Source organism: Labrus bergylta, chromosome 16 (assembly GCF_963930695.1).
Source record: "Labrus bergylta chromosome 16, fLabBer1.1, whole genome shotgun sequence".
NCBI classification, from domain to species: domain Eukaryota; kingdom Metazoa; phylum Chordata; class Actinopteri; order Labriformes; family Labridae; genus Labrus; species Labrus bergylta.
In genome coordinates, this window is record NC_089210.1 from 10908685 (window position 1) to 10928840 (window position 20156).

The 20156-nt window shown below is 40.7% G+C and overlaps 1 protein-coding gene across 1 annotated transcript; it reads right to left on the reverse strand.

Annotated features, from left to right (window-relative positions):
• Positions 1 to 396: 396 nt before the first annotated feature.
• Positions 397 to 18555, reverse strand: aclya (ATP citrate lyase a). The gene is made up of 28 exons (XM_029277095.2): positions 18401 to 18555; positions 15837 to 16016; positions 14324 to 14446; positions 12195 to 12257; positions 11849 to 12039; positions 10237 to 10316; positions 8731 to 8861; positions 8085 to 8203; positions 7473 to 7609; positions 7311 to 7372; positions 7103 to 7220; positions 6824 to 6978; positions 5923 to 6016; positions 5235 to 5376; positions 4942 to 5110; positions 4745 to 4849; positions 4448 to 4644; positions 4281 to 4362; positions 4081 to 4191; positions 3840 to 3967; positions 3650 to 3743; positions 3332 to 3486; positions 3080 to 3230; positions 2852 to 2995; positions 2537 to 2650; positions 2330 to 2412; positions 1952 to 2028; positions 397 to 1823 (listed from the first exon to the last, which is right to left on the reverse strand). Exons 2-28 carry the CDS (start codon positions 15993 to 15995, stop codon positions 1729 to 1731), a joined length of 3279 nt encoding a protein of 1092 aa, XP_029132928.2. The 5' UTR covers positions 15996 to 16016; positions 18401 to 18555; the 3' UTR covers positions 397 to 1728.
• Positions 18556 to 20156: the final 1601 nt, after the last annotated feature.

Below are 20156 nucleotides of genomic sequence, written 5' to 3' on the forward strand. Positions count from 1 at the left end.
GAACATCGGCTGTGTGTTTAGGTTTTTGTAGTTGTATGGAATTGAGGTCAGGTGCGAATTGGCACAATGCTGCCATAGACTCTACTACATGACATTCAACCCCCAATTATGTCATTAGTTACAAGTGTATGCCAAAAGACATTAACATTTCTGCATCAATGCAGATCTAACCTATTGAAAGTCTAAATTGTGTGTGGAGCAAGCATTTTTACATTTACCTCAAATAGCTGTCAGTCCAGAGATGTGTTAAGTTGTAAATCTCTGAAGGGATCTATGTGTGAATGTGTGACAAACACCATAAATGTAGGGAGTTACCTTACCCTAAAACATGCACTCAATAAACAGTGCAATCTGACCAGAGGTTGATTGTATATCAAGAATATTACATTTCACATGTTATTATTACATTTCACTTTATTCAATTACACAGTTGTCAACATACAACAAATGCATATAGAGGCACCTTAAGTTCACATCGAAACAGTTAAAAACATAAAATGGTGACGACAGTGGTGAGGTTTCTGGTTCTCCACAGGCATTTTTTCTATTTTACGACATCCACATAAAAGATGACATCGACGATAGCTGCGATACAGTTTCTTTCAGACTGTAGTGGAATTTTGATTTCCATTTTTTTTTTTTAAAAGAGAAGTGACGGAAGGATTTTGTTCTGTTGACTTTACAAAAAGGCTCTCTCCATGACACGAAAACTACAATCTGAAACATGGCAAGTATAATGTGGAGACCTTCATGGTGTCTGTGTCATGTAATTGATATGGCTGAAATAAAGTCAGTGATAGAGCAACATGTTGAAATAAATTCTGAGTATGTAACGTGTCATTTGTGTGAAAATAAACAAGAAAATGATGGATTTCAACAGTGAACATAGTTTGATATGTAAGAGGACTGATGCAGAAATGTTCTCATAATCATTTAGTTAGTTGCAGTGGTTGCATGTATGTTTACATAATCAAGACAGAGAGGAGTAGAAAATAGAACCATCACTGCATCCCTGGGTTTTTGTCCTAAAGGCCCTTATTCATTCAAATAGTAGGGAAACAGGAAACTGCGGGGGGTCGCAGCACCTGCTGGGAATGACTCATAAAATGGTTGCCACAGTGAGCAGACTGATGTTTTGAAAAACTAAAACGTTAAGTACCTTTTTTTTTTTTTTACTTTTAACACAACTATACCTAAATAAAGCTCTGATCTACAGTATGTTCTTATATTATTAGCATTATTGCACTACATGTTCATCCCCCTGCAAGATCATGTTTCTCATTGGCACAATGTTGAGAGCTGCACAAAGACACAACAGTCTGTTATTAAAAGACCCACATGCTTGGTTAATACAACACCAAAGTATTATTTTAGGTGAAACCACAGAACTTGAACAAGCTGTGAGCTTTGGGAGCAAATAGCTGAAAAGCCTAGTTGTAATCCTTTGACTGTTTAACTGTTTCATCTTCAAATCACCCTGACTTCTTCCGACAGGAGCTTCACAGTTTAGCAGGTTTTACTAATTCATACAGAACTGCAGCACTTACAGGTTTACCAAAACGAAAAAATATACTCTTCTTTTCAATATTTGCAATTAGCAGCTATATTACCAGTAACGTCTTTGTATTATGCCACAGCTTTGAGGTGACAGATCACAGTAAGGGTGTGGAAACAATGGCTGGGTTAAAGGAATGTGAGAACAGTTAGCCGACATTCTTTTTGTCTACACTACATGGACATGTGCTCTGGGAGCACGTAGGAGATGTCATCCCAGGGGTGGCGATACAGGCCCTGCTTAAGCCTCTTCTGGTCCAGGTAGTGTCCTGTGGAGACACCAAAAAGGAAGGACTGGTTGTCATACAAGGTTAACGTTTTGGTTTTTTTTGCCATTGAGCTTTCAGAGTACTGACTTTGGACACACCATGTGGGTCTCCCCACTGAGATGACTCACCAATGAATCCCATGCTTCGTCCCAGGACAAAGATGCCATTCAGTGCTCCAATTTCCACAAACTCATCAGCTTCATCCCTGTTGTGGGGATGAGGAACAATAAGGACAAAGAGTTGATTCATTTAAATAAATGACTGCACACAATGTAGGCATGAAACTCCTTTTTTTTAACGATTTATTTTTTGGGGCTTTTTTGGGTCTTTATTTGAGAGATAGGACAGTGAATAGAGTCTACCGACCCCCCCCGAAAGCTCAGTTTTTGGAAAATAAATTCAAACATAGTGCAGGTAGATGCTTTAAATAACTTCTACTGTTTATCAGAGGGACCACTGCACTGGTTTGAACTAAAACAAATCTTTATAAGGATTCATTCTCTTACCGCGTAAAACCACCACAAGTCCTGAGCAAGTCAACAAAGGCCACACCAATGAAGCCATCCACATTCAGGATCAGGTTTGGTTTCTAAACACAAACACAGAAGGAGAAGAGGATCATGTTTATTATTCTTTTTCTTTTTCTTTTTTTTTAAAGGGAGGGATTAGTTAAGAAAAAGCTGCGATTGACACGATACAGTCATACATCTTACCTTGGATGTTGTTATCTTCTCCACATCCAGAGCGTAGTCCAGCAGCTGGCTGGAGGGGAAATGCTGCTTCACAAAATCTTTCAAGATCTGGACTCTCATGTCTGGATTGTTAATCTAGGGAAGCACAGATATTTGACTTCTTATTAAAAAAACATCCTTCTCTGATTAATCTTTGTTTCCTTAATTCTAGTACTTGTCCTTAACATAGGTTTATTGGCTGTATAGTGCAGATGTTGTTCCCTTTGTTTAGGTTTTTATAAAGATTGTTCTACTTCTGTCCTTGTCTCAATTATAATAGGAAGCCATTGCACTCACCGACTTCACTCTGTGTCCAATACCCATGATCAGCTTGCCATCCTTCTTCATCTTGTTGACAAACTCCATGGGCAACATGCCGCTGTCAAAGGCCTTGCTGAACTGCTTTGCTGCAGCATCAAGAGCGCCTCCAAAGCGGTCACCCTAAAGCAAGAAAAAACTAATAAGACACGCTTATTTCGCTGCGTAACAATTTATTTGTTTGATTCACCGGTTTAAGTGTCTTACGATGGTGAGAAGGCCAGAGGTGAGGCTGGAGATGAGATCTTTGCCGGCTCGTGCGCAGACAATGGTGTTGTGGGCACCAGAAACAGCCGGGCCGTGATCGGCAGTCACCATCAGACACATCTCGATGAACTGACAGGCGTACCTTGGCAATCTGAGAAGGCAACACAGAGAGGGAAACAACTGTGCTTACTTTTCGCAAGGATTTTCAAGAAGTTTGTCCCCCCCCCAGAGCCCCATTGTTCAAAGTCTGACCTCCTCTGGAACCAGAGCAGACCCAGAGTTCCTCCCAGGCCAATTTCTGACTTGAAGACCTCAGTGATTGGCATGCCTGCGTAGATGAGCTCCTGACCCCTCTCGTCACAGATACTAGTCATGAAGGAAGCGGGTTTACGGATCAGACCCAGCTCCTGCAGGCCAAACAGGGTGAAGACAGAATAGAAGATTTAAATCCATGTGCTTTCTTTCTATCCATCTAATAATCTATAAATCTGTCTTATTCTAAAAAATAATTGTGATTTTTCACATTTCTTTCTACTGATCTCACTCAGGTGGGACCAGAGGAATACTCACCCTTGCCCAAGAGTAATCCATCGGCACAGTGGGAGGAGGCATCTCTGCAGCCGGCTGAATAACTCCTTTAGCAACAAGGTCGTCATAAACAGATCTGCAAGGGGGGAAAAAAAAGACATAGAAGACTGTAAGATAAGCTCACAAATCGTCATAGAAGAATACTTAAAACTCATGATTGTAAGGAACAGACTTGATGATCTCCCCCAGCTCATCAAAGCTCCTTGGGACAAAGGCACCAGCCTCCTTCAGAGCTTCGTTCTTAGATACTGCTGTCTCTGAAGCCTGGTTGGCACAAGCGCCTGCATGGCCGAACTGAACCTGAAGGTGCAACATGGGCCAAAAATGTCATTAATTTTACTAAATTCTTTAAATCTTGAATTATGCAGCAGCCTAGTGATACACCAGGTTCGACTGTATATCTGCCCTCTCACCTCTGAAGAGAACATGGTGGCACAGGTGCCAATACACCAGCACACCACTGGCTTTGTGATCCGGCCCTCTTTGATAGCCTCGCAGATCTTGTACTCCTCTGTGCCTCCTATCTGTAAAAGCATAAAACAGATCCAGGGTGTAGAAAAACAATATATTTTGAAAAAGTGAAGGCGTCAGTGTCTGTGCATTTATTCCTCACCTCGCCCAGCACAACAATCATCTTCACTCCAGGAGTGTCTTGGTAGCGCAGCACATGGTCAGTGAACACCGAGCCAGGGTATCTGCAGAAAACATCCAAAGTTACACGCCAATTCAATCATTAACCCCCTTTACTGTACATACAGTAGAACACAGAAAGCTACATACCTGTCCCCACCAATGGCCACACCTTCAAAAACACCATCGGTGGTGCGTGAGATTATGTTGTTGAGTTCGTTGGACATGCCTCCCGAGCGGGAAACGTAGGCCACACTTCCTGGACGGTAGAGCTTGGAGGCCAGGATGTTATCCAGCATGCCACCTGTGTTCCCGATCTTGAAACAGCCGGGTTTGATTCCTCCAACCTGAGCATGAAACATACAACACACACTTAAAGATTTCCTGTTTTTGTTCAGATAAAAAGAAAATTGTGATAAATCTATAAAGAAGTGAAGAAAGACTGACGGTCGCCGGTCCAATGATTGTGACACCCTTCTCATCTGCAGCCTTAATAATCTTCCTTGTGTGAGCTTCAGGGATTCCCTCAGCAATGATGGCAATGGTGTGAATCTGAAAGCAATTTCAAATGAAGGCTTAACTGTAGAAGCATTTTTTTTGTTTTTTTGTTCAGCTGTTAAGGGCCTCACAGATGGTTCATTTACCTGTGGGTACTGCATGGTCTCCATGGTGCTATCAAAGGCTGAACGCAGAGAGGCGAAGCTGATGAGCACGTCCACATCTGGGTGCTTCTTCATGGCATCACCCATGTTCTTATACACGGGGATAAGGATCTCTTTATGGCCCCAATAAAACTTCTGTTTGTGGTCTCCACTGAAAGGCAGCAATACACATATATAAACATTTCTCACCAAATAAAAGGACAATATTTACTTCCACCCTGCAGCAGCAGAACACATTTCACACGAACTAAAGAGGAAGGGCAAACTGCACTTACGTGAAGGGGTAGACCATAGCTGCGACAGATGGCTCTTCTCTGGAGCACACATAGTCAAAGTCCATCATACCCTGAACTGCTCGAGTCTGCATACCCCACACTATGGACTTGGTTTGTTTGCTGAAGAGGGTAGTTGCTTTGGCTACAAGGAAATTACATTTGTTATAGTTAATTAAACTAATCAATTAAACGTATACAGCTTTTGCTTTATTATACAAAAACATGCTTTATTTCTACAAAAAGGGATAACCTTATAATACTTATATGGTCTATGACACTTCAGAGGTTTGGGTATGCAAACATTTCAGTTACCAACAGTTTTATAAAGACATGCCGATCTCGAAGATGGTTTAGTATGTGTCTGATCAGGGCCCTGTTTCAGAAATAAGGGAATTTAGTGGAAACTTTGGACTTTTCCTGATTTCTGATCCCCCCCAACCCAACCCAACCCACTGAACTACCTATATGACGTTTAGAATGCAGTGTCCTCCTGCTATCCAAAAGGGGGAGCTAGAACACCTGAATTCAGCCATTGATAAAAACAAAAACGCTGCCCAGCGGTGGACCCATGTATCAAAATATATGACGCTGCATTCTAAAATGTAAGGGAACTCAGTGGTTTGTATTAAAATATATGAAAGCTCCAGAATTCACACAGAGGGCTGTTGGTGTGTGTGTGCATTCTCACCCGCAGGACCTCCTGTTTTGGCCTTCTTGGCTGGTGAGCTCTGAACATTGGTCCTGTTGTCAGAAAAAGAAGCAGTCCTGCTGGACGCTGGGGTCTGAAAAGAAAAAGAAGTCTTCCATTTCATCATCTGACGTGTACAACTGAAAAGTGTGTGTGTGACAATGAGGTCTGCTCGATAGACGATAAATCTACCAGCACTTTGGAAACTGTAGACACAGTCCTCCGTTATATTTGAAGGGTTCATAGTCACCTCAGATGTGCAGGTTATTTTTAAGACATTACCTCACAGTCATCACAAAGCTCTGCTTGTGTTAGAAACTGCATTAAAATTTGAGGACAAGTCTTTGGTGCTTTAAAATTTAGAGGGGAAATTTTGATTCACTATTAAAAAGAGTTCTGACTCTTATTTGCTCATACTGTTTCTTTATCTGAAACGTGTTGCAGTAAACTACCACAGAAAGTTTACATAATGTACCAGCTCTACCAATGGCACCACTACACTTAAAGCTAATAGGCAAATACTGTACATGCGTGCATGTGCACACACGTGCAGGCACACATGTGTAGGCACACATGTGCAGGCATGCAGACTCAATTTTTCAAAGCAAAGTCTTAATGGATGCCTGCAGGCAGTTGCAGTGCACTGCTGACTGAAGCCTCACAACTATTTGGGTGAGAGCAGTCCACAAAGCCTTTCAATGCTCTTTTACCAAAAGAGCCATCAGGCTTCTGATACAAGGTTCAACAAAAGGACAAGACAGTGAAAACTAAAAACCAGAGGCTGTGGCATAAAAGTCTTCTGCAGCAGTGGTGCAGTTGATGATGTAATGTCATCGTACAGTGAACCAAACACAACATCATGATAGCAAATAAATCTCAGTGGAGTCAGAAAGTGTCATACCGATGTGCTGCCGCTGGAGTTGAGGAGGAAGTTGGCAGTGTGAGCAGCAACAGGAGGCTGGTTGGGGATTGGCCGGTGGCCCAGTGCCATGCCAACAATGGCAGTCATGTGAGTTTCTGTGCCGAAGACGTGGATGGGGATCCCAGTGGTCTTTCCTGCGGAGAGCACACCAAAGTGTGACGGTGTTTGAAGTGTTTCCGACTAAAAAAAAATGCTTTCAAGGCCTGCTTTCGTACTAAAAGAGATGAAGGTATGAATCGGTATAAAGTGAGAACATACCAACTTCCCCCATCACTCTGAGACCTTCCTGGTAGTTTGGCCCCCCACGTCGGACAAATAAGGTGACCTCATGTTCCTTAAGTGGACCCTGATAGTCTCGGATAGCTCGCACAATCCCCTTGTAAAAGCGAGAACATTTTCAGTAGATAAATAAATAGTAAGGGATATTACAGATTCCACAATAACAAATAAGCATGTGATTCTATACCTTAAATGTTGCTGCAACATTTGTGAAGTTTGCAATGCTTCCACCAATGATTAAAACTTTCCCTGCAAAACAATACAAAAAATCCTGTTAGGAACAAAAAAAACCAAAAAAAACACACAATACATCTCTTAGTACACAAATGAAGTTAGGAAGTTATCCTACCGTCAGGGTGCTTCTCTCTGGTCATCAGAGACAGGATGGTCTTTGCGTAGTCATAGGTCTGCTGTTCACTCGGTGCTCCTGAATACTCCCCATAGTTTGCCAACTCATCCACCCCGCCCAGGTCACAGATTGTATCACTGGAAGAGTTTAACAAGAGTCACCACAGTGGAAAAAGAAACTCACGTTTTAGAAAAAAAAAAAAAAGAGATGATGTACTGTTCCATCTGTTCTGATTCTAGTGCTCTGTAAACAGACTACTTGAGAGAGTGCACAGAGGGAATAATTAGTCATGGCTGGTGTGTCTCTCTGTCATGCTTTACACCTCAACACACTGAGGCTTGTGGGAGATGGGTATCACTCCACTTCCGTAACGGCAACATCTCAGAATCTAATTTAGCAGGCGGCTAAACAGACTAATCTGCGGCACCATCAGTCTCACTACTGCATCACTGGCATACTCTCCTCATTTTAAACTCAATTATGTAAAGTGTGATCAATGTAACAAAGACAAAGGGAGGGGTGTTTTAGGCAGTTTATCACATGGGCTGCAGATGTCTTTTTGATTTAGGCTTGGCTATATGTAGTTTGGTGCTGCTCTGACACCGTAGGTACCTGTACACCACCGAGGCTCCGCCTCCTGCTACCATGGTCCAGATCCTGCCTCTCGGGTTGAGCAGGGTCAATTTTAAGCTTGCACCACTCTTGGCATCGAGGTCTGCAATGTAGGCCTCCTGCAAAAGTCAAACAAGAGGTCAATGAAGTGGTGAGAGAGAGAGGTTAGATGATTGCTTCATAGAGAGAGTGGGGGTGGGGTGGGAGGGTGTACGTGTGTGATTGTGGTCTTAATCAGAGAAAGACCTTCACAAGCACCTCTTCATTTGGCCACATCTCATTTCCTGTACTTGCATTGCGAGCTAGTAATTTAAAATAGTGTGCAATAGTCAATAGTGATTGGGAAAGTGTTGTGCATCACTTGTCGTGTTTGACAGTCAGGGTCACAGCTGGTGGCTGGGAGTAAAAAAAGCTCCCAATCAAAGACCCCCGCTGTCCCTCACCAACACTCCAGACTAACAGCAGCCCAATTAGAGCAACCCGGCTGGTGCACCGAAAATCTGTCTTATTCAAGCTCCTACCTGCATCTGTCTGGTTATTCTCTACAAAAACAGTCCTGCATACACACAGACTTTATGGAGATGCTTCTTTGTTATGAATTCATGTCTGATGCTTTGCTAGATCTTCCTCTCCAGTCCTCCCTCACCTCAGGATAGGCCTCTCTGCCGAAGGGTGGAGGGAACTCCACATCACCCCACTTGGCCTTACAGATGTAGTCAGCCGTGGCATCAATCTTGGCTGCCATGTCCAGCACGTAAACCCCATCCTTTGTAACCACTGAGAGAGAGAGGAAAAAAAAGCATCGTGATCTACACTCTAAGAAGGTTTACAAACACCCACCTAGTGAGAATCAACATGTGAGCAAAGGCCCTGGGTTGAGAATAGTTTGTAGGAAAACAATATTTGTGCACAGGTGACCACAGCCTTCCTGCTGTCCCTGCAGGAAGTGGAAGGAAAGTAAAGATGTGGAGGAGGAGGAGGAGGGACATCAAAGCACTCTCAGCAGCCATGTTCCATCCACAGGAACAGCTGCCAGAGGGCATGTACTGGTGCCCAATTAGTTCATAATTAACACACACTGACTTAATCAAACAGCCAGAGCATGAATTATTGAATCTTCTCCCCTCAGTGTTAAAAATGTGGGGGAAAAAATAAAAAATAAACTTCTAGGATGCAAGAGGATGTTTCATTATGCACTGCTGTTTTCATTTCCAATTTCCTTTTGATGTCTCCCATCAAATTACATAATCTGTTAATGTATTTATGAATCTGTGTTCGATTATCCGGCCCCAACAGCAGGTTTTGTCCAGGCTGCGAGACATTTTGGGAAGAAGGGGGACATTTTTGAAAAATATTTTTATGAGATTTTTTTCCCATAAATTAAATATTTTTAATACATATTCTCACCGAATTGTAAAAAAGCAACGTAAAAGGGTAATATGATGATGTGAAAATTAATTAAACAGAGCACTTTGAACTATTTTCTCAGCAGGGGATAACATAAAAAAAGACGAGCTGCTCCTGCATTAAATTTATCAGCAAACAAACATACGAATAAAAAGAGAGAGGCGTCAGGATGCAAGTTTACGAGAGAGATAGAGAAGGAGCGGTATTTCTTTCGTTTTATTTGCTCAGAGTTTTGTTGCCAGAATTGTATCAGAGCTACTGGACTTAACCACAGCCACACAGCTGCACTGCACGCTCATCCTGCCGGTCTTCAGATCTGTCCACACTTCTTACCATCTGTTAGGACTGATGTAAGACCAAAGTTCGGCTGATAATAACAACGCTTCCTTCCTGGAGTGAGCCACAAAGAGCAGCTTGTCCAGAATGGATATTTTTATTCTGATGCAAGGATATAGCGTTATGATTTATATGCCTGATTGTTTTGTTACTGTTAACATAAAGTTATCGATACAAGTAGCATATTTATAGCCTATATATACATGTTTTGAGTTATAGTGATGTCAATCAAATTAGTCCGGCCCACTGGAGGTCTCACTGGAACAGTTCCGGCCCCAGATCCAATATGAGTTTGACACTCCTTGATTAAGGTTTATATGTCATCATGAATGCTTGCTCAGACATAGAACACCAAAGTTTCAGGGATTTTGAAAAAAAAAAAAAAAGAAGCAAAAACATAAGAACCTACCCAATGGGTTGATCTCGAGGTATGTGAAGAACAGGTCCTCATACAGGTTGAAGAGTCCAACGATGAAGCTGGCCAGCACCCTGCAGAGAGAACATTCAGTTCATTACAATCTCTTTTTCCTTCCCATCTGGTTGCTGCAGAACAAGAATGAGCTTTGGATGAGTGTTCAATCATGTTTCAATATTTTAATGTTTAGCACATTAAAACCAGATTATAAATTGGTTGAAGAAAAATAATCAGCCACTATTTTGATAATTGTGTAGTCGTATTAGCCACTACTGCTAAGGTTCCTAATGTAGGTTTAGTCAGCTGTTTTCTCTTATGTATCACTGTAAACTGAATATCTTTTTGTTGGGCTCTTAGCAAATGTGAAAGACATTTTCAGGACATTATTATTATTATTTATGTTTTTAAAGGATTAATTACTTTTTAAATAATCTCTTGCGGTAGCTCTTAATATAAGACGAGATATGAAAATATCACGATATACTACTTAGTTCATCATTTACAGCATTTCAATGATAAATCCCTAAAAAAGGTACAATGTTTTTAAAATTAGATTTTGAATTTATTATGTCTGGTTCTTGTGCTATTGTCTATTGATGAAAATAAAACGTAAAAACCAAAAAAGGCATGGCTTTTATGATTTCCTCATAACGTAAATCCTGACAAAGTGCAGGTTTCTTTTTGATGGATTGTTAAGGATGAGCTGGACAGGAAACAGCCCACCTGTAAATTGGCTGTAGAGAAGGAAACATCTAATTAACATCCTTCTTCACACGTCACAACAGAGCAGTGAGAGATGATGGTGGGGGTGGGGGTGGTGGTGGTGGTGGTGGGGTGGGGGGGGGCTGTATTGTGTTCTCTCCTGCCTGTCAGTTGTGCAGGCAGCTCGGGGCCTTTGTACCCACGTCAACCTTTCGTCAGGACTCCAGCACACCCTTTGGGAAAAAACTGTGAGCGAAACCCTCGAGTGACTCAGTTTCCCGTGTCTGCTTCTGACAGGAGGGCAGAAAAACTGACCAAGTGTGTTTCTTTTTTTTTTTGTTTTGAATCCAAATCGTAAGAGAAGGGTGAGGAAAAGAGTGAACGGGGCGAGAAGTGAAGCATCCTCAATGTCAGCCAAGAGACAGTGAGTCAGGCCAGAGCTGCTAGAGATGGATGGGAGGGTGGAGAGGGTGAGTGGCTGTATCATACCCATCAAAATAAATGGACGTGCCGTGAATGTGGCTGGACTGTAAAAAAAAAAAAAAAAAGGCAGGGGGAGGAGGCTGATTGAAGAAAGGCAGAGGAGGGAGTTTGTCATTTGTGTAATGGAAACCCTCCGCCCACCTTCTCCTGCTCCCCCCCACATTTACTGCCAATATCAAAGTGCATCTCTTCCATCATTAGTGGGACACTTTTCCTTCCCTCTCTTAGCCAAGACTATAATTATAGGATGGAAAGAGCGTATTTTTTTCAGCACTCGTGTGTATTAAGAGTTTAGTGTTCAGCTACCACAATATTAAAATAGATAAAATCACAAAACAAATTGTATCAAAATACGTTTTGGATTTAATCACTGAAGTTAAACTGCTTCCTGTTTAAACAGCTTTTTCCCCATCTTACTCACGATTTCTTGTCGTTGGGGACATTAGTCAGCAGCATTTTCTTCACAGAGTCCTCGCTGATCTTCTCATCCACCCCAATGAGCAGCTTCTTCGCCTTGGCATCCACATCTCCCACATCCACCCCGCCTTCATGGTGGAACAGCACATAGTCGCCCTCCCGGGTGGCATAGATGCACACGTAGAACTCCTCCTCCTGAACAACGGACGATTAAAATGACACAGAGATCAATGATACATGTTAATTTACCAGATCTGAAGTATGATCACTACATGTGTCTCGTAGTAGCAGAACAGATAAGATATCAATGAGTCTGGACATTAGTTAGTTCATATTCAGGAGTGCTTTACCTGCTTATGTTGGACAAATGGCTCGATGAGGAAGTTCTTGAGGATACCCTTAGCTTTCCCCACCTAAGGATAATCAAGAAAATAACAGACGAAGAAATGTTAGCCTATGATATAAACATTTAAAAGCCAAGCAATGTATTAGCATGAATGTATCAGCATCTCCGAGGTGAAAAAAACCCCGGTACAGTATAAGTGATTCTATGTGAATGGCTGATTCTTCACACTTCATTTTAAAGACAGGGAGGGGCGGGGGGTGGAAACCAGAAGTATATTACTGGTAATTACAAAAAGGCTAAATAAAATAACAACAAAGGAAGGACGACTTGCCCCAAGTGAGCCGACGTTTCAGAACAAAAACCAGGGAAAGGGTTGAGAGGAGCGCCGAAGGAAATGTCATCATGTATTACTCCATACAAAGCCCTGCACAGCCACAGCTCATTTAGAGGGGCTGTCATCATTCCTCTGTTAAAGGCCAACAGGCACAGAGTAACAGGAGACCGGCTGAGAGCAGCCAGCCGGAGAGAGAGAAAAATGAACAAAAAGAGAGAGAGAGGGAGGTGCCATTTTGAAGAGTGGAAAAAAAAAAAAAAAAAAAAGAGGAGGTTGAAGACAAATAAAAATGAACAGAATGACTATCACAAAACCACAAGGGGCTCCGGCAGAATGAGATAAATTAACTGATGCTTCGGTCACTGCCTCATAGAGTAAAGAAGAGACACTATTAATGCTGTGAATTCAATTGGGATGTGAAGGATTTATTTTAACCACTTAAACTAACGGATTAACAAACAAAATGAATAACCAATTTTACTAAGTGAGACACAGTGGTTACTGCAGAGAAATGTTTGCGGGACATGAAAAGGGAAGGAAGTTACAATCTATGTAGAGTGTAAAAGCTATTCACAGGTTTAGAACCTCACTTGTTCCTCTAAACAGTTAGTTTACTGTTTCTCAAAGATCTGCTCAAAGGCAGCAGTAGTTCTGTTTACTGCAGTCAGTAAAGTCACTTTTTATCACTATGATGAGACACAGTCTTCTCACCTGTTGTAAGACCAAACTGAAAATTGACTTTAAGATGTTTAATACTTTAAAAGTGCATCGCACATTTCAAGGAGCCAGAGCCATTTTTCATAATGTTAGTTTAGTGTAAGCATGTTTACATTTTCTTATGAGGACCAAACAAAAAGTTTATCCGAGGCTACTACTACCCCAGTTAGCCACTAGAAAACCTAAATCAATGTAAGCAGACTAGCAGTCTACTAGTATGGCAAACATATAACTATACTATACATATAACAAACTATAAAAATGAAACAACATTAATAAAAAAAAAAAAAAAAAACATTATATAAATTAACTATCATTATTCCATGAGTGTATCACAGAGTTACATTCCTACTAGGAATCAAAGCTATATCTTTTATATCCTCTCCAATTTTAATTAATGTCAAACTGTTTTAGTAACGGGTCAATTATTTGCATTATAACTTTGACTTTAAATTACAGTTATCCATGAATTCAAGAGGAAAGTGCCAACAATGACTAAGCTGAACCCCTGCCTTGACAGTTGCACAATAACACAACTGTGGTTCCATGTATTCTTATTTACTGCCACTGGCAGCTGCAGACAGTTTCATCTCATTTATAAAAGAGATACATCTACGCAGTCTAAGTGCTGCTGCCACACACACATAAACACACACACTTACACTACTTCCATGCTTTATGACCCATTCCTCCTCTCTCTATAACTTGCTTTTTGGTTTATGAGGCAGAGCAGAATCTCAGCTGCGCACTGATGGATCTTACGCTGACTCGATTGATAGACTGTTTATTCTCCAGCAGCGAGCGCTACAGCTGAATGGACTGATTAGAATAGACTAACATAGTACGCCTCAGCAGGCTGTTTAGGCAAACATACATCAGGCAACAAACACACAAACCAAAAGCACCGGAGCACAGGGCAGGAGGGTGAAGGAAAGGGCAACAGGGAGGAGTCTTCCGAATGAAGCTCTGGGATAGTATTGACTGAAGGATTGTTCAGAGATGTGCACACTCTCAGACAGAAGGGTGGGTGGAGGCAAAAGAAAGAGACACAGCAGAGAAGGCAAAAGGGTTGAATGACGTACTGTCGTCTCTCTCATGAGGCGAGACTTCAGCCACTCTCTGACGCCGTTCAGGTCCAGGTTGACGCCCACAAGGCCCAGCTTCCCTCGCCTCTTGATCAGCTGGTCTGGTTTCACCACCAGCCTCTGGAGGAGGAAAATGAAATATGGCCTTTTTAAGTACGAGACAAAGTCATCCATATTGAGCTTTCAGCATAATGACTCAAATTGATCATATTCCTTTTAAACAGCAGGGCAAAGGTATCTAATTTAATCAGAGCAAAGATGATCACCTACAATTTCCCAGAAATACTTTTTTTTAGCTGGTTTTAAATAACAATGTGTGTAGACATGATTTCACCAAACTGCTCTGATAATGAAAATATTTACTCACTGAAATATTAATTTAATTATTTAACAGTTCTCAAGTTTTTTGTTTTTTTTTAAAAGATTCATTCAGAACTAAAATGATTGGTCAATACAAAACCAACACAGATTTAGTTTATTATAGCAATTTTACTATGTTGTTTCAATGCTTGAATTCCATTACAGTAACAGAAAGTAAGAAAGAATTGAGGTGAAGAACCTTTATAGGAATCTTTAAAACACATTCTGATGCAAAAGCACATTGCTTCAGCCTCCCTGAGACAGCCCGCTCCCTCTCTCTTACACATCAGATAAAGAGAATGACTTATGACAGTGAAGCCATTAGACTCTGGGTGCTCGCCAGTGAGCAAAGAAAGAGAGGGTAGACGGTGAAAGTTAATGCAATTTCCTAATCAATTCTCCTGGAGCACATATCTCCATGATCCGCCCTCTACTATCCTCCTCGTATCTTCTAGATTAAAAGCTTCAGATGAGACGGGGAGACACAGAGGGGAATGACATTTTATCCAGCAAGATGAGTCACAGACTAAACTCAATTAGCTGCTATTTAAGCCTGACTATCTGCTTCTGCTGCACTTTAAAGAGCTCAATCTGAAATCCCCATGTTTTGGTGAGTAAGCGCTGGAAGGCTGCCTTTTACCTGGGGAACTATTTGTTCAAATGATCCTCCAATAGCTGAACTTTAATCAACCAGTGAAGAATCAAAGAGAAAAAACACTTCTTTCTCATGCTGTCTTTTGCATTTCTACCAAATTTCCACAATGAGTGTAACCAATCTGCAGGATCATTTTACCGTCCGTGTCATCAGCTAACAGGTACCAGGAGAACACTGTGCAGCCAGCCTAAGTCATCTTGAACTGAAGACCATCTTGAAGATCGGAAGGTTGCCATGTTTAAAAAAGAAATTGCCCATCGGAAGCCGAACAGCGTGCAGACCTTTTTCCTTGTCTTGCACCTGTATCCATTTTGCCTGAATGCGTGCACTTAAGTTTTCTCATTAAAAGATGAGCTTATTATACAGAAGCTACAGAGGGACAATGTGCTTCAGGCATTTATAGGCTAACATTTGTTATGTGATAACTGTTCACTGAGATTGGGAAAGTCTTGCGTCATTATCCCAACATATTTTTTTGGGGTTCTGCTGCCTCACCTCTGTGAGCAGCCATGGGTGCTCTTTTGCCAGTCGATCAAAGTCGGTCTCTGGCGTCACGTTGGCGTAGCGGAATCTGTTCTGCACAGCCGCAGACGTGCAGATGTACTTGTAGAGGAAATCCTTTCCCGTTTGCTCGGAGATGGCTTTTGCCGACATGACTGCTTTGGCTGGACTGGCCTAGGAGAGAGAGAGAGAGAGAGAGAGAGAGAGAGAGAGAGAGAGAGAGAGATACAGATGAATAAAGAGCAGATATATAGAGATAAGGAGAGATGGATGAATACAGAAAAGCAGACTTAGATGGTTAAAAAGAAACATGCTTTTCCAGATTTCTGAATTTATGCAACAACAAAAAAAAAAACACTGTGTTCTGCTGTCAGAATAGTCAAGATATGGTCTAGTAATCCAGAGAATGAAAGACAGCTTTGTGGTCAGGATTTCCATAAATGATATTAAAAACTGAGGAAAACAAGCTGCCCATCACAACGCAAATGATCTGCAGAGAGAGAGAAAATACTGACTGTAGTGTTTAACTGGGCTGCATGTTTTATCCAACCATTCAAATTACAATATGACAAATGGGAATATTCAAATCTCAGAAGCTGACATTATTTGGTGACGGTACATTTTGCAGTTCTCCAGTGATGCCCTTGGACTACAAATCATTTTCCCCCAGATGTAAGAAAATGATGTCTTGACTTGTTCAGACATCAACAAAAGAAACATAATCATTGTTTTCATTTTTTGTGATGCAAAAAAAAAAAAATCCACTGATCACGAATCATGTCAGTAATTTCATTTGTCGAAAACAAAATGGTGATTCCTTTTCTGACAATGTGCAGCTCATGTGGGGAATTAGATTTTCCATCAGAATCAGACCTTTTCTTCTCTACATGTCAGATGTATTCGTTTTGCCTCATGAACCGGGCATTACAGAGACCGCGGAAGTTTAATCCGACATGATTTATCTGTTTGTCCGACCTTCACACTAATGGGGTAATAGGCACTTATTTACCACTCAAATAATCAGATTCTTACGGTAGCTGCAGCAGAGTGAGAGCAAAGTGGACTAAGAACAAACTACATGAGACTGAATTGATGTGCTCAGATATTCTGAGAATGTTAAAGCAGCACAGACATGTAAATGGGTACATTGATCTTTTCAAGTGGCATGAATTACTTCCCTTAAGAAGAATGTCAAGGAAATAAAGTAAGAAAATTGTAACAGCATCAATAAATTTTACTGCTAAATGGATGGGGTGTGACCTTTACACCATGGCAATAAGCTTGACTGAAATAGGTCAACTACAACAGGACAACACAACATTGTGGTATTTAAAAAACAGTGACATTCAATCATTTCTCACAGCGACGGCTGGGGATGCATCAGCGCCGCAAATCCCACTATCAGACGCCTTGTACAGGTAAATTTAACGATAACTCTTACACGAACAAACAATAATATAACCCCACTTATTTACTGTGCTGAGGTCTCTTATCGTAGATGTGACACAGAAGACATCCTATTTCTTCCATGACACCTCTTCATATCCCAGAACTGCTTCTCCTGCCTTTTTTAAAATAAAATTTAAAGACTTACTCTTTTACAAAAGTCTTATCCAAAAGATCCTTCAGTCCTTACAGGGAAAATGTTATTCCTGCTTCTACCTCTGCTCAATATTATGAATTGTGGCTCATAAAGTCTGTACAATAGAATTACCTTCCCCAACTGTCGTCTCTCCAGAATCTAAGCCCAACAGCCTCTGCGTGCCTTGTACCCTCGCAGTGATGGTGCACCTGCTCTGTGTGTTTCTTTCTATGTGCTTCATTAAGCTAAAAGCCCCTGATGTGGACTCGACTCGGACAGGGCTCCTCGCTCTAAACTGCAGACCAGGCAGCCATTTCTTTACTGGATTAATGGGACTGTCGTAGACCTTTCTCAGTATTGATTTGCCCAAGTCCCTGAGTCACCACAGAGCTGATTCCAGACCAGGAGAATATCAGGAGCTATCCTGGTACCACATCATCCATTTACCTGTCAGAAGCATTAAACATCATTGATTCACAACAGCAATAACACTGGTGGCAGATGACGCACAATAACATTTGAAATCCGGGGATGATGGATGACTGGCACAGAAACTAACATAGACTTCATCAAATTATTAAAGTTATCCAATTAGGCTACCCTATTTTCTTTTTTAAATCATATTGTTAACTAGGCAAAGTTCGACCTACTTCCTGCAAACAAAACCTGTCTGACTGAAAGTGTTAGTCCCAGATAAGGATTTAAACCAAATATCTCATTCATTTACAAACCGGTCAGACAGCAACGTCATTCTTATGAAACATCTACAAAAGCATTCAAAGAGGAACTACAGTAATTATTTTAAACTTTACAGTAATGATGATGCATTAATACAAGTTCGATCCTAGTTGGTTGTTGGGGACTACCATAAGCAGTTTGACTTTTTTTTTTAAAACATTTTGTCAGAAAGAAAGACACAGATAGTGCAACTCAGAGGATACAGTAAAGAGACACACGTTTCAAATGAGTTACTTACCTGTTTTTTTTTAGATTATTTTTCTTCCGGTGACGTTTCTAGAAATACGAGATGTTGGATGTGTTTTTTTTTTTTTTTTTTTTTTTTTTTTATCTCGGCACTGGTGCTTCAATCTTGCCGTCCGTGTTGAATGGAGCTACCAGAGTGGAGAAAAGCGCTTCCTGGGAGTTTTGTCTCCATCGCCCATCTGCTGATATGCTTGGCTGATGTTTCCTGGCATCTGATTGGTTCACTCTACACCGTGCTCTATTGCTGCCTTCAGGGACATTCGGGAATTATCGGAACCATACGATGCAACGAAAAAGAACAGAGTAAAATAGTTTATTTTATAATGGCAAAATAAAACATTGGGAATATGTGATACTATATATATTTTTTTTAATTATTTTAGATACATATGTTGAATGTAATTATCAGGCTCAACTTCAAACAGTTGATTGCTACAGTTACAAATAGACTTAGCCTAATGTAGCCTATGAAACAGCTAGTGTGTGAGTAAAAACAATGCATTTCTGTAGATAAAAAGTAAGTAGGCCTATGTATAAACTAGTTGAAGTAAAAGTTTAAATAAGCCCTACCTTGATCAACTACAGCAGTGAAATCACCTACTGCTAAAAAAAAACAGCAGTAGGCTTTTTATTCCATATTTCTAAGGTAAAGAAGCTTAATGTAGATGTTCAAAGTTCACAGTAAACCCGCGGGACTTTGATCTTGAAGCTCTATTGATAACAATGATGAAATAATATTATAATAGGTTATACCCTCAGTAGCCTACTTTAACTTAGCAGATTTTAACTTGCAGGTATTTCAGTGTGGTATGACGACCTTAACTAAAGTACAAAATCTTCCACCACGGGTCTTTCTAAATATGCTACTTTAAATAACAAACGCTTTAAAATAAGACCCACATCAAACTTTGGTACATTATTGGAGTAGGCCTAGGATACTTAAGTCCTGTTTATACTTTAAGGTGTCCGTTTTTTTTCCTAGCGCCCTCATACACACCACTCATGGGAAAGCAGGTCAATTATAAACCTATGGTGGTGATTGGTTGCCATTGTTCTCTCTTTAAACAGCAGCCAATGAGAAAATGACTTGGTTCGTGTATCTCACGCAGGACATCCTACTCATAAAGGTGAACACTGTAATAAGGTCCAGCTTTATCCACGTATCAACAGTTCATGGTCTTTAACGTGTCCTTGGCCTACACAGGTGATTCACATTTGTAGTTTGAAAGATGACGTGGAGAGAAAACGCATTTGTTGCATATTTTTCATTAATGAGACTTTCACATAATTGATACAGGCCCATACACTACTTGTTCTCAGTATATCAAACTAGCGTCAGCTGCACAGTTTGAAGTCTGGTCAATAAGTTAGTTTCAATAAATATTAGTTTGAAATGTATTTTTATAAATACTGTGGAGTATAAAATATACAAGTCATTCTAAGACACTGCAGTATTTGTTAGATATTGTGATACCTGTATTGTCATACAAAAGCAAAATTCAATTTAAAAAGTGACTAATATGAAGTGTACAAATGCAATTCGACTTGTATAACTCTTCATGCAATACAGGAAGAGAATGATTGTAGATGGATGATGCACCACAATGGGTAAGAATAAAGTGCGGTGCTAGATTGAAGGTCTCTTTTTTTAATCACAGGCTCTGGATACTTCCTCACAGCTGTACAGTTTAATACATTTTTACTTTCAATATTCGACCAATGAAATGCAGTCTTTTGTACTTTTAAAA